At 31.4% G+C, this 15354-nt stretch overlaps 2 protein-coding genes across 13 annotated transcripts; one reads left to right on the forward strand and one right to left on the reverse strand.

Annotated features, from left to right (window-relative positions):
- The first annotated feature begins 326 nt into the window (after positions 1-326).
- On the forward strand, positions 327-4969 carry LOC140978112 (uncharacterized). Of its 12 annotated transcripts, none has more exons than XM_073442920.1 (8): positions 327-476; positions 951-1006; positions 2596-2636; positions 2870-2998; positions 3086-3223; positions 4136-4194; positions 4334-4471; positions 4658-4969. In XM_073442920.1, coding segments are annotated over exons 2-7 (453 nt in total). In that variant the 5' UTR covers positions 327-476; positions 951-1005; the 3' UTR covers positions 4419-4471; positions 4658-4969. The 12 variants fall into 12 exon arrangements, with proteins under 12 accessions (XP_073299021.1, XP_073299030.1, XP_073299040.1 ...); XM_073442929.1 differs by having other exon boundaries at positions 4662-4969; XM_073442939.1 differs by having other exon boundaries at positions 4712-4969.
- A 1813-nt stretch (positions 4970-6782) lies between these two features.
- LOC140978170 (protein DETOXIFICATION 21-like) lies at positions 6783-9351 on the reverse strand. The gene is made up of 8 exons (XM_073443017.1): positions 8936-9351; positions 8255-8796; positions 8083-8169; positions 7929-7985; positions 7549-7787; positions 7294-7412; positions 7136-7222; positions 6783-7030 (listed from the first exon to the last, which is right to left on the reverse strand). The coding sequence occupies exons 1-8, from the start codon at positions 9185-9187 to the stop codon at positions 6968-6970; spliced, it is 1446 nt and encodes a 481-aa protein (XP_073299118.1). The 5' UTR covers positions 9188-9351; the 3' UTR covers positions 6783-6967.
- Between the last annotated feature and the right edge of the window lie 6003 nt (positions 9352-15354).

The raw sequence follows: 15354 nt of genomic DNA on the forward strand, positions 1-15354 counted from the left end.
TGGTTGAATATTTAATTTTAAAATAATTTATTTCGTAAAATTTAAATTTGAATGTTTATATGTTATTTTTGATTATTTTATTTTAATAATTCATTTTGTGTTCATTAACAGAAGTTAATTATATAAGAGTTTATGTAGTTTATATAACAAAAATATATAATTAAAATGTTATAAGGAAATAAATAATAAAATTAATTTTAATTTTTTAAATTTTTAATAATGTGAATAATATGTTTTAAATATTGATTTATGTAAAAGATAATTTTAGGGTAGATTTTAAATAGGAGAAAGAGGAATACATTTGCCATCAAATGTTGTGCCTTTTATCATTAAACTTGTTATTGACTAAGAAGTTTGAAGGTTGATTTCTGTCTTATCTTTTAGGATGACCATGAAATTTCAATTCTGATTGACTACACGGACGATTATTTCCAAAAACTCGGTGAAAGTGGTGAAGATCAGCCCTCTAACACATGGTACAAGTTTATCCAGAAATTACGTTTTAACATGTTCCGGTGTTTATTTGCCATTGATTGAGTATTTGTATGTTCTATCTTCTACCTTTAACGTTATGTTAGTTGTTAGGGCATCTATCCATTCATGAATGTGCTATGTATTATAAAGTTTTACTTTGTTTGCTTTCCATATATATATTATTAATGAGGACAGTGATGTCAGATTGATCAAAGCACCTTTATTCAGTCGCTATGCTTGGGGTGTTCATTGTTTTACCGAGCCTACTTTTGTGATCTACCATTTTTATTAATAACTGAAGACTAAATGTTTAATAAATGTTTGTTTTTCCACATATATTGGTCATTTTATTTTATAACTGTGTAGTGTCTCTTGGTTCCCTGAAAGTTCTCTTATAATTGAAATATTTTTGAGATTAGTTTCATGATTGTACAACATTTTCTGAATAGCTTTTTTTTTTCCATACATGAAACCAGTAAAAATGATCTTGGAGGTGGCTATGTTGCTGGTGTAATTCTTGTCTCGCCCACGAGTAAGAGTTTGTAGTGAATATTTATGTTTCATCGCATTTAATTTTTATTTGCTAGTGTCAGCGTAATTAAGAAACTTAGGTGTGCTGATATCCTGCTCAGCCTAGTTCTGTATAATTTAAGTATGTGTGAAGCTCTTTCTTATGTTTGATAGAATTGTTCTCAAATTTTTTCAATGCCATAGGACCTGTATATGATTGATGATGGATCAAACACAATAAAATAATCATGAAAACTACAATTATTAGGATCAAGAATTGAATCTTTGCATAGCATTCAATGTATTTTCACTTAATCAGGTGTCGTATGACTTCATGGGGAAAATTATTTATCATTTTTTGTCTAGTTAGTTGATCCGAAATATTTTTAAAAGCAACTGATAAACAATTTGTTACAATATCAAAGCATGTGCATGTTGGTATTCATGACCAATTATTGATGGAATAGAATTTAAATTCATATTAAATGTTTGGTATAAAAATAATATGTTGGGCATGCAAATGATGACATGTTTACAATTTTTGCGACAAAAAATGGTTTCATATGGAAATGATAGTTGTCTCATCGTTGAGATTTGATTAAAGAAATTTTTTTTATTAGAAGAATGAGTGATATGAAAATATAAAAATATTATAAATCAAAGTTCTGATGTATATCTAACGTTGTACGAAGCATCCATATTTTTCATGATGAAATTGGGGAAAAAACAAAATTGTATAGTTCTTCACGTATATCAAGATTGAAGAATTGATGATGCGAATTCATTTGTGAGGACATAGGGATGTTAGTTGAACTATGTTAGCATTATGAATGTTCTATCTCCAAGATAAAATTTCTATTTCCGTCACATATTTGCAATTTGTATTTGATCTTGGTTAAAAAAATCGGTCAAATTAGTACATATCAACATCAGCATAAAACTTCAAAAGACATGTTTGTGCCGCTCTTCACCTCTTAAAAGCTCTTTACATGTGTTAGAAACAAAAACATACACATAAAGAAAATGAAAAATATAAAACAACTTTTGGTTTTTGATTGAGGTTGTAATATGATAATTATCTTCAAAGAAAGATTGGAGTGCTATCATTTCATCAATACCACCATTTTTTCAATAAGATTATAGGTGGAAGAATTTCTTATTGAAATGAAAGTTGATGGTAATAGTTTTGGAAGTATGATTGACGTGTTGGATACCCAATCCTCGTGAAAAGATCACTTTAATTTAGAGTAATTTGAGCATTTTGTGATTAAATATGTATGGTAGTTATTTTATTTGTTTGAAGAAATTGCATCAATCTTTAATGCACAACATTTCATTTAAATCATTCGCTTCTATCTTCTCCTGTGGTAAACAAAAAATCCTTACACTGAATCACTTATATATTATTCTAATAATNTATATGCAGTGTGTTCTTTCATTGCATATTTTGTTGAAATCATTGACTCATGGGTATTACTCTATTGTTATTCGCATATATATTATATGCGAAATATTTTGTACTGCGAAAAAAATAGTCGATTATTTGTGAATATAACTTGATTACTGACAAAAGAAATTAGATTCAATCGTATTGCTACGCTAATTTTGCAGTGTTTCATATGATGGGAGATAAATTGATCTCATATCATCAGGTATACAAATTTCTTCTTTTTTACTCCATGTGATTCGTTTCTTCGGATCTTATTCTGTCCTTGCTTAGAAGAAACACAATTTGGAAAGAATTTTCTGCAAGTTTCTTACCATCATATTGTTCTTTTGACCCACAATTTGTCTCGTGAATTGGATCAAATTGGATCTGTTAATTGGTGGAACAATCTGTATCACTGAGTGTAAAAAACTTAACTTTATTTAAATTTGTTGACAGATGTGTGATGATTATTTGGACTCTTGTTTGTATAAGAACTGTGGAATGATGACAGCAGTGGATGTCAAATGCTTTGACTGGGTTGGAAAATACGCGGAATTGACCATAAACATCTACAATCAGAAAGAAGTTAGACATATTTTCTAGCAAATTTGTAGCCCTGATTTTGTAGCACACTTCCTAATTTTGTTCTGCATATTTTTGGGACAATAACAGCAAAAGCATTTCGGTCTCATAAAGGTTGAGAGGCTCTACTCTATATCGTCTCCGTCTTACTGCATGACATTCTGGGCACGGGATGGTAGAAGTGATGAGTGTCGTCTTTTTCGAGCCGTTGTTTGCGTTAAGGATGAGGTATTGCTTTGTGCGTGAATAATGCACGATCCTCTCGCTGTTCTTACATACTATCCTGATTCCTAGTTTATGTGAATTTCCAATGTTTGGTGTGTATGGATGCTGTTTCAAGCAAAATTTACAAATTTGAAGTTTGTGTTAATCATAGAGGTTGGTGCAAAGGCTAAGCACGCCAATTCAAACCAACTTCAATGAGATAAAATTCTCAGTTTGTCATGAAAGAATTTGGATTTAAAAGCCAGTTTTTTTTTTATCTTTCACACTATGGGTCGCTTGCTTGTTGTAATTGGATGACAACTTCGTGAATATTTGTTTGATTCGATTAAAGTCTCAAGTCTATAGTCATAAAATATGAAACGGGGAGAGATAACAATGAAGGCAGGGCAGAAAAACGGTGAAAATTGGTACGAACTCCAATCCAAACCAACTTCAATGAAATAAAACTCTCAGTTTGTTCATGAAGGAATTTGGATTTACTAGTGAATTGCTTGTCGTAATCGTAAGACAGCTGTTTGAATTTTTGTCTGATTGTGTTAAGTCTAAAGGGGAGAGAGAACCTTGTAGGCAGAGCAGAGAAATGGTGAATGTTGGTTAAATTGTAGATGTAAGCCACCAAATAAGCCTGATGCTTTTGTCGGGGTGTTTTTTGTAAGTAAATGCTTGAGGATATTTTTTGAGTTGCGGTGCCGTGTGATGTTAGAGTGAGTGAGGCTGCATACCGAGCTTGAGTGAGACCTATGACGAAGTTGGAAACAAATGGCGAAGCCGTAAGATGAAAATTTTAGTGTAGATTTTATGTAATCTAAAGAGGGAAATGACTATTTAATCAAAGACCAAATCTTGTCATTATTTATTATTCGCTAGGTATAAGAAGCTTGGAAATTGATTAAAATTACAATTCTTGATAAGCAGGAGGATGTTTGCGCCCAAAAGTTAAACGAAAGCGATGAAGATCTATCCCCTTACACATGGTACATATGTATATTTAGAAATTATGCTAATTCCACCTACATTCTTGTCATTGATTAAGCATTTTTATATTCTAGCTTTAAGATAACTTTAATATTGTCTTATTTGTGAAAACATCTCATCGTTCTATTTATTGCTGAGTTATACTTTACTTGGATCTGATTATCATGGAAGTTTTCATAATATTAGTCGCGAGGATCGAGATTTAGATGGATTTGGGAGTTGATACTACTATCATTTCTACTTCGGTGATTGGTGATTCCTCTCTGATAATACAAGGTTAGATGTTTCTTTTGTCCAATCACCTGTCCTTTATGTTTTTGTATTTGTATGTATGTATGTATTTGATATTCCTCTTTTAAATATACATACATATATATACGTACATATACATACATACATATATATATACATACATACATACATACATACATACATACATACATACATATGTATATATATAAGGTAGGGGCTCTGCTGGTGGTAACCGTGCCTTTGCGGTTGGTTCTGGTGGTGCAGAGGGGAGCTTTGAAATATTAAATTAGTACGGTTGCCTCAAAGTTTGTGAGTTGCAGGTGCTAGTCAGAATTAGGAGAGAGTGTTTATCAAGCATTATATTTAGAAGATGCTATTAGATTGAGTTTTATTTAATTGTGAAATCTATGTTCTGTTTGTCAAGCTCTTTCTTGTTATTATGTGATGAATTGTTGAATGCCACCGACTAGTATCTTATTTATGATGGATTAAAAGCCAAATATTATTGGTCATGTTTAGATAGATTTTCAGTCTTACTTGAATGTTCAAATCGAAATATTTCTTCCCAAAACACAACTCAAAACATTATTTTCACAATTTCATGCAATTTTGTGTCTTGATGAACTTCTCAAAACATGGGTATTGCTTATTCGCTATTCATGTGTATCTACTTTTTCGAAGTGATATTTCTTACAGCTTTTTCATTCACCAGCTGCGCAGTTATATCACTACACAATACATCAATTTTTAAGTTTTATTCTAAGCACAAACTCTGACTAATTGAAACTCAAGCCATTGTTTACTTAATTTTACATCTGAAAGTAAATTTGATGCCTAACCAAATATCAAGCCTGTTGGTGGATAGATAAAAAAAAACACGCATGATCTTGCGATCGGTTTTTGATTTGTTCTCGATTCTCTTTTTTTGTAAAAATTCATTGCTCCGTTGTAGTGCGAATTTGAGAATTTGTACACGAGCACGGTCAATTCCTTTGCGAGGTGTTTCGATCGAGCTTTGTTCTTTTGTAAGTTCTTCAATGATGGTTAACATCTGTTTCAACGACCCACTCTACATACATCCTTCCGATACACCTGGCATGAGCCTTATTACTGATCAATTGATAGGCACCGATAACTATGGAGTGTGGAGTCGTGCGATGTTCATCGCTTTGCGCGCTAAAAATAAAATTGGATTTATCGATGGTACATGTAGACGACATAGGTCCGAGCAACCTACATTACATCAATGGGAGAAATGTAACGCATTGGTGTTGTCATGGATTATGAATTCTGTCTCGAAAGAAATCTTTGGAGGAATTGTTTATGTAATTGCTGCATCTACAGTCCGGATCGATCTCAAAGAACAATATGATAAAATTAATGGTTCAAGAATTTTTCCTTTGCGCCAGGAGATTGGAAAATTGACACAAGCTGGTAACACTGTATTGAGTTACTATTGTAAGCTGAAACAATATGGGATGAGTATTCATCGCTGGTTGTGCTTCTTTCATGTGAATGTGTTACAGCGAAACAATACATTATTGCACATGATCAGCAACAAAAGCTATCCCAATTTCTTTTGGGATTGAATGAAAGTTATAACCACATAAAAAAACATAGCCCAAAATTGATCAAATACAATGCCCATGTCTGTAGTAATGAATAAATTCGATTTTTCATGAATTCATTTATGCTAGAAAGGAAAAACCAAATTTGATAAATATAAAGCCCAAACCTATATGGGGCTGGGCAAGACTGGCCCATATTGTCAGCATCCGGACACGTGCACGTCTATTCAATTTTTTTAGTGTTGTATAATTTTTTGGGTGAAATATTTAGAAAAGATATTAAATAATTTAAAAAGTCAAAAGTATGGAAGATAAATATATTTTAGTAGTTTTAAAATTTTTTGGAAATTAAATACTTAATTTTGAAAATAGAACCAAAATAGAAAAAATACAAAAATAAAGTACCAAAGTTGCAAGTTAGCCAAATTAACGACTGAGGCCTTATTTCTATTCTATTATGATTAATATCCATTTATTGTCGTGAAGAAATGAAAAATAGAAATAACTGTTTTATTTTTGCTGGAGCTCGATAAAAACATTTATATAATTTTTATCACAAAAATTCCTGTGAGACGGTCTCACGGGTCAATTTTATAAGATATATATTTTATTTGAGTCACATCTAAAAAAATATTATTTTTATATCAAAAGTATTGATTTTTAAAGTAAATATGAGCATGGTTGACTCGTCTCACGAATAAAGATCCGTGACACCATCTGACAAGAGACCTACTCAATTTTTAAAAATGAATGGCACAAAATAAAAATTGAATTTATTAAAGAAATCATTCAGCTCTTCCCGGCCCGAGCATGGACTTAAATTTGGAAAATCTACTACTAGAAAAAAATGAGCCACACAAACAACCATTATCGATGATTCCTTTGATCACAGCTAGCAAAAGAAATGGTAATAGTTCAACATTTGATTCATAAGGCAACCAACCCCATTGGATTAATTGGCATCAGGTTCGACTTCAATGAACCATCTATTTACTCGTTTCTGAGCAATCGATACCTATATCCACAACGATAGAATAAAATAAATCGATCATGTGCTATAAAGAACGCGCATATTAAAATAAAAAACGAGAATTTTAAGTAGAACATGTGTGTCATGTACCTGTTTCTCCCAATCAGTTCTGTAAGTTATGATAACAAGCACGATAGTTTGAACCAGTACTCCGACCAGCATTCCAATCCAAACACCCTACAATGTACGTATGTGTGAGAGCTTGCGCGATGAAATCCAAATGGCTACAGATCAAGTATTAAACAAACCTCGACTTGTAGATTGTAGGCATAACCAAGCACAACTCCTATAGGAACTCCGATGAAGTAGTATGATCCGACGTTTACCCATGCCACAATGCTCTGCCATCCGGATCCAATAGCCACACCTGTATTGCACAACAATCTTGTTTTACTTTTAGATAATAATGTCTGAGGAAGAGGGGGAGATTTGTTCTTCTAAAATCAGTCTCCCCTGCCTCCACCACCCCCGAATTTGTAGGTGCGTAATATATTCATGCTCACCGGAAAGAACTGGCTGTATGCTGTTCAAAAGTATCGAGAAGGCCAGAAGAGGGGACAGTTGAGCAACTGAAGATGCCACAGCTTCACTCTCTGTGAACAGATAAGTGATACGTCCCCGGAAGAGTATGAAAAAAATGAATAGCACAAATCCAATGGTGAATGATGTTGACACTATATTGGCTATTGAAAACTTGGCTGCTTTTGAGTTCCCACTTCCGAGTTCATTCGCTATTCGAACACTGCAGAAGCCAGCAAGAAAACACTAGGATTTCCAGTACTATATGACCGGATATCCGGCTTTGTAATTAACGTTGAGTCTAGTAGACTACAAGCATGGTTCTATGTTTCAACCAACCATAAAAGGGAAGTATATTTAGTACCTTGCTGCTGCCATGAAACCAAGGGATATCATCATTTCCCAGCCGTTAATGTTGAGGCTGCAGGGAGGTAAAGAACAAATTATCATTAGTTTTATTTATTGATTCCCACAACACAAAATAGGAGCCCAAAATAAGATGAAAGGAGACTTGTTACCAGATAGAAAGGGCATCAATGGCGACCTCGGCATTTTTCATATTTCCTGTCAAAAGAATCAGCACCGTGTTGTACCACACTTCGAGACTGTCAAAGAAACAACGTTCATGATATTCAAGAAAGTGCCCCGACCAATCGAAATTTGTAGGCATGAAGATGTAACAAGACTAACCAAAGCATCGCCCCGGCGGACAACGAGAGCTTAAATATCGGCCATAAATCTTTGAAAGCTAACCACGAGAATCCCCTCCACGTTTGTGGACACCCCCCGGATGTAACGAATATCAATTGACCAATATTAGGGATCCAGAAGGCCAAGACAGTCGATATCATGGCACCTGTGACTCCAAATTTGTACTTCACTGTCAAAAGCCACGAAAGAAACACGTGTAATGATACAGAGATCGCTGCCAAATACGCGATGATCATGTTCTTGCTTTGAGATTGCAAGTACATTTGACATGTATAGGACACGATGAATGAATAAACTACGGGGATCATCCAAAGAGCCATCGTTCTCGCCATTTCTGCAATATCTTCATCTTGGCCGATGGCTTTCAGGATAGGGGATATAAAGATAAATAGTGGCAAAAGAACAGTTGAGGCTATAAAAGAAACTAGCCAGGCACGTTGAAGATATATCCCGAGCATGTGGTACTGTCGCGCACCATAGGCTTGCCCACATAGAGTTTCCAATCCATTCGCCATACCCAACTGCATGCTCAGATTGTCAATCTCAAGAACTCAAGAAATGTAATCATACCAAGGACTCAATTGGATCAAAATTTTCAACTTTCTCTAAAATAAATCCATGATAAAGAAAAGAGGTTAAAGTAGGGTATAATAAATGTACCAGTATGCCTTGAGCAAACCTCAAGAACACGGTGAAAACGAGAGCGAATGCAGCTAACTCTCTAGCTCCAATGTGGCCTAGAAATGCCTGGGTGATGACTCCCGTGCCAAAGGTCGTAAACCGGGTAAATATAGCAGGTGCGGCCACAACCCACATTTTCTTGTTTTCTTTCCATATCCTATCCTTCAAACTCTCTTGCTTATTTCCATTTTCTGCATCCCCCAACAACTTCTCCTTGATTTCACCTTCCATTTCTTCACTAATCTTCTGCTTTTTGTGCCCTACTTCATGCTCACACAGTTCCTGTAAAAAGATTTAGTTCAGCATAATGGTTCCATCGATGATATGGTTAAAACATTGAATTCGAGTCGAACTCAAATAATCAAATCAAATTGGGTTGTTCTCTACATATTTAATTATGCACGTTATTCTCGACCTAGTGGTGTCTACATTTTCTCGCAAATATCCGTCATCATCTGATGCTAACAACTCAATCATTTTTGTAAGAGTAAGTCTCTTGTGAGACAATCTCACGAATCTTTATCTGTGAGACGGATCAACCCTACCGTTATTCACAATAAAAAGTCATACTCTTAGCATAAAAAATAATAATTTTTCATGGATTACCCAAATAAAAGATCTGTCTCACAAAATACGACCCAAGAGATCGTCTCACACAAGTTTTTGTCTTTTTATAAAGCCAATTTGACAAATTGATTATTGGACCCAATAATTATCTTAGTTGAACGAAACATAAACATTGAATAATATAAGAACATCTTATGTTTTAATACAATATTTCAGTTAACCATTTGGTTGGCCAATGTAATATATTATATTAAAACATAATATAATGTTGCTTAAAGCGTAATATAAATCGATCCGAATATGGAACATATATATAATATTACAAAACAAATTGATTTAGATATGATACAAATGATAAAATTTTGGATATAAAGTTAGGACAACGTAACTATATTAATACTTACTATAATTGTTTGTGTGCTCAGATATCATGTATTATTAACCTATCTGAAATAGTTTATACTGAAATATCATATATTAATAACAAACTTTGTTATACATGTTTGACAGTTTGACTACTCAAAAATGATATATTAGTATCCGATTTTGAACATTTAATACTCAAATATTATATATTAACACCAAATTTTTAAGGTTGTGTAACAAATTTTCATCCGAAAAAACGTGTCATTAATATCAAAATTTGTTATACATGTTTGGATACTCAAAAAATATATATATTAGTATCAGATCTAAAATATTTTTAATAATAAAATATCATATATTTGTTCCATATTTTCAATGTTTTGCATCAAATTTCATTCTAAAAAACACATGTGGATATAGAGAATGCAAAAACATTTTTTAGATTAGTCAATGACAGCAAATAAAAACAAAAAAAATTTAATGTGACTAAATTGAACACAAATTTTTAACTATAGAGATGAAGATTTATTTCTCGTTTGTTGTCTAAATATATCATGTGGACACATATTTAATAAAAGAAATTGTCCCCACGTGTTAAATTCTAGTGATCAAGAAATAAACACGTATATGCACCTACATTTTTTTTTTACTTCTTCTAGATATTTCTTTATAATAGCAAAAAAAAATTGACCGTCGATTTAATTTTTATTATTTCCCGATCATGAATGGAAAATTCCCGAGCCTTATATCGTTTACCCTAAACAATAAAATCAGAAAGCGGGAAACACGACAATAATAATACAGATTCATGTTTTATGTAAATATATAAATATATTACCCTAAAGTCTTTAAAATATATTATAATAATAATAATAATATCATCAACTCAAAATATTGCATGTAATAAACGGGAGGAAGTTGATGAAAAATCCCCAATCAAAATATTTTTTGGGTTCATTCCCTACCCACAAAATTGTGGTACTATGTCATACAAATTGTGGTATACTTCATGTGGAAATATGGTACTAAAAAATACACAGGGACTGAACACAAAAAAAAACGACGACTGGAGACTGAAGGTCAATTTCCTTAAACTGGGTGGTGAGGCGGGCCCACTGATCCAAGAACTGTACTACACGATAGATTGAATGTAATATCTTGATAAATGATGAATGTGTGTACATTTTCCTTTTCAATATATCTACTGCCAAGAAATTTATGTAAGCAATAATTTTATGGTAGAACAAATGTGGTTGAATTATTGAGGTTGCTTTAATAAACAAATTGAAAATTTATGAACCTCGTGAAAAAAAAAGGTAAAAACAACGAGGTGATCAAATTCAAATGAAATTCGATGTTTTCGACAACAGTAATAGTGGTCATTGGATTTATCCAGCGTATAATAATAGTCTATCGTTATTACACATTCGTAATTGGCAGTGGTAAATTTATGAATAAATGAAAATATCAACAATGTTTTGCTTTGCAAACTTTACATTATACAAGAATTCTAGTTCAACGACAGAAATTGTGAGAATTGTCGTCGGCAATTTACAATTTCTGTCTTTCTTGTTTTTGTCTGTCTTTTGTCTGCCTCGTGAATTTCCTGTACCGTCGTTGTTGCCCCGAAAACAAAAGGACAGANAAGTCGATTGAACTTCTCTAGCTAGATATGACCACATTTTGAATGGGCCGAAATCGTTAATAATTTGATAGTCCAGGCCAAGCTATGATTAGAATGTTTTAACTTTAAAAAAAGAAAAGAAAAGAAAGGAGAGTGGGCAATATTAATATATTTATAATGGATTTTTAAATTTGATTTCCTTATGCTAACAAATTTTGATGTTATGATTATTTATTTATTTTTATTTAATATCAAATTTATCTTAATTTAATTTAATATTCTTCTTAAAAGAAAAAAAAACTAATATCTTAATTTTATCAACACACAAATCTATCTAAAATTTATCATGTCTTATTTAAACGTTATTATAAAAATAATCTATATACTTTTTATTTCACTAATTTTAATATTTTTTTCAGAATAAATTTGTTTAATCGTATCGATAGATAGAATATATCATCCAAGACACATCCATCGGAGATTTATTTCTGATTGCAAATACATATTAGTCTAGTCCAAGATACATTTAATTAACATCTGTCAAAATATACCTTTTTATATCCATGATTTTTATGATCAAACACTTATCATTATGTTAAAAGCTATAACTGTTTTTAAAAACACAATTTTATTTTTTTATATTTGTGACAGCACACAGTGCACATAATTGGATGCTAATGGGTCGGGCTGTTAGGCCTATGAGTCTGAGGAGGTGTGTGTCTGTCTGCTGGTTCTGTCTCATATCCTTTAGATATCAGTCTTACACTTTCTCTACTGTTGGCAGACTTGTCTCTAGCAGAGACAATATTAAATGTTAAGAGTTGGAATTAGTCTTTTACGGCCAACATAGCCCATCAAATCAAACAACACAACAGCAAATCAAATGACACAACATCAACAACTTGACGCACGAGAAATTTTCGAGTGGTCACTCATCCTTGTAGTACTCTGATTCATGTACGCTTAACTCAAGAGTGACCACAATCGACAAGTGCATCTAAAATTACATGTTCGATTGCAATGAATTATTCTGTGACGATAGGAATAATATACAAAATCAAATTATATGTTCGATTACACAATCCACAATTGCTAGAACTTTCCTACAAAATACATGCCTATTAACTCGTTGATATCTAAAAGAACGTAGGGGTGTCAATCGGGTCGGGTTTCGGGTCAACCTGCGATTTTTTTCAACCCGAACCCGAAACAACCCGAAAACCCACAACCCGAACACGAACCCGTCTAACCCGAATCAACCCGTCTAACCTGAAATTTATTTATTTTTTTATTTTTTTAAAAAAAATTAATGAAAAAAATTCGAAAAAATAAAAAATAATAATATTTTAATTTAAACACATAATAATAAAATTTCCGATTTAAATTTGAAAATTTAATTGTAAAAAATTAAAAATATATTTACTAAATCAAATAAACAATTGTTAAAAAAATAAAAATATACAAAATAAATATTAAATGATGAAAATTTAATATATAAATATACAATAAATTTTGTTCAAACATACAATATATAAAAATATAGGTAATATTTTGTTAAAAAAAATCGGGTCAACCCGCGACTCAACCCAAAACCCGTCTAACCCAGAACTAACCCGAACCCACCCAACCCGAACCCGAAAAACCCCAACCCAAACCTGATTTTTTTCGTGTTGGGTCGTGTCGGGTTGACGGGTCGTGTTGCATTTTGACACCCCTAAAAGAATGTGTTATATTAAAATAGAAACAAGCATTTTAAGTAGACATGCATGTGCAATTAGTTACCTTTTTAAGTTGTTTTACTTAAATGACCTTTGATTTATTTTATATAAAATTAATTCAAATCTTTAATTTTAAAAAATTAAATTTTATTCTTGCAAACTCCTGTATTTTTCGTCAATTTTATACTGGGCAAAACATTGTATATTTAATAAATTCAGATTATATGGACAATAACATTTATGAGAAAAGTGTTAAATAGATAATTTTTTGAAAACTAAGTAGATCCAATAATAATTTGTTGTGCAACTTAATTTTTAATTACATAAAAAATTAGTAAAATAATTTAAAAAATATAAAATATGGAGTAACATACCCTAAATTTTGGTTGTCGCTATTACAATAAAAAAAAAATTGATCAAGGATAAACTTATACGCAATGTTCTAAAAGCCTATAAAGCAGTGTTTAAGCTCGATTAAACAATCATTTTTTCGAACAAAACATTTCATTTAATTTTTAAAATAATATATTTTTATAAATATATATATGTATGGATAACTAATAAAATTCATAAATATAAATATGACATACTAATAGATAATTACCTATTTTTTATTATAATTTTGTTGTAGATTTGTGTGAAATAATTAATTATAGCAATTTTTAATACTTTTAGCCCATCCAAATCTCGTTTAAGTTTAAAATTTGATCACTACGCTTTACGTTTTTTTAAAACATTTCTTGTACATGCTTAAGTGGCAAACGATTGAATACTTTTTTTTTTTTAAAAAAATTCCCTATTTAACAATTTTCTCATAATATAATAGTGATTGTTGGTACAAGTTTAATTTAATAATTAAACAAGTTTGTACCCATACAAAATTAACGAAAAAAACTTGAGTTTTCAAAATAAAATTTAATTTTGTAAAGTAAATATTTAAATTAATTTTATGTAAAAAAAATTACCCAAAAGGTGTTTAGGCAAAACAATTAAAAAAAACAACTAATTGGCCATAAAAATAGTGATGAGGGATGATGTTAAAGTAATTTAAAAGGTCGACGGTGAATTTGACATTGTTTTCATGACAAAAACTTGTGTGAGACGGTCTCACGGATCGTATTTTGTGAGACGGATCTCTTATTTGGGTCATCCATGAAAAAGTATTAATTTTTATGCTAAGAGTATTATTTTTTATTGTGAATATCGGTAGGGTTGACCCGTCTCACATATAAAGATTCGTGAGACCGTCTCACAAGAGACCTACTCTGTTTTCAAATATGAATTTTACTCCTACATTAATGGTATCATCATCTTCTTATTCGATACAAATTTTTCCGTATTTTATTTAGAGTAGGTCTCTTGTGAGACGGTATTACGAATCTTTATCTGTGAGACGAGTCAACTCTACCGATATTCACAATAAAAAATAATACTCTTAGTATAAAAAATAATATTTTTTCATGGATGACCCAAATAAGAGATCCGTCTCACAAAATACGATCCGTGAGACCGTCTCACACAAGTTTTTGTCTTTTATTTAATATTCATTATTTAGGAAAAAATATATTATCTTAACTTTATCAACACATGAATCTGTTTGAATATGATCTAAATTCAAATGATCATATCATTTCTCATCTAAAAATTATTATAAAAGCAAAATCATATAAAAAAATATAAAATCTTTTATTTTAATTAAGTTTTACTTTTTCTATAATATGAAATTTTTGAGTATGCATATGTCGTGTGCCAAATGACACTGATTAGAAATTTAATTTTGCTCACGTACATAAGATAAACACCACGTCCAAGAAACATTTGATTAAACATTGGTCTAAATAATTTTTTTATCTCAGTGACCACAATCCAGAATTGTATCTAAAATTATATGTTCGAACACAACGAATTTTATGTCAACGCCATGAAGAACTTATGCGCCACAATAATATCGATCAAAAGAATATAAGAATTTTAAATTGATTGAATATTATACAATTCAATAAAGTTGTACTTAAGTTGATTATTATTAAAATTGCATAACTTGATACTGAGTCAATTTATCGTCTTAAATCTATCGATCCAAAGAGAAATAAAGTTTGGTTAAGGTTAAGGTAGTATATATA

The sequence above is a fragment of the Primulina huaijiensis genome, chromosome 1 (assembly GCF_012295235.1).
Source record: "Primulina huaijiensis isolate GDHJ02 chromosome 1, ASM1229523v2, whole genome shotgun sequence".
Taxonomy (NCBI): Eukaryota; Viridiplantae; Streptophyta; class Magnoliopsida; order Lamiales; family Gesneriaceae; genus Primulina; species Primulina huaijiensis.

What these genes read in the sequence shown, in the direction of transcription:
- LOC140978112 (XM_073442920.1), top strand. An exon ending in ACATCTACAATCAGAAAGAA is followed by an intron (nt 2,999 to 3,085) that starts GTTAGACATATT and finishes GGACAATAACAG; the next exon opens with CAAAAGCATTTCGGTCTCAT. An exon ending in TTGTTTGCGTTAAGGATGAG is followed by an intron (nt 3,224 to 4,135) that starts GTATTGCTTTGT and finishes CTTGATAAGCAG; the next exon opens with GAGGATGTTTGCGCCCAAAA.
- LOC140978170 (XM_073443017.1), bottom strand. Translation starts at nt 9,187, where the DNA reads ATGGAAGGTGAAATCAAGGAGAAGTTGTTGGGGGATGCAGAAAATGGA. An exon ending in TCCGCCGGGGCGATGCTTTG is followed by an intron (nt 8,170 to 8,254) that starts GTTAGTCTTGTT and finishes TTTCTTTGACAG; the next exon opens with TCTCGAAGTGTGGTACAACA. An exon ending in ATTGATGCCCTTTCTATCTG is followed by an intron (nt 7,986 to 8,082) that starts GTAACAAGTCTC and finishes ACCTCCCTGCAG; the next exon opens with CCTCAACATTAACGGCTGGG.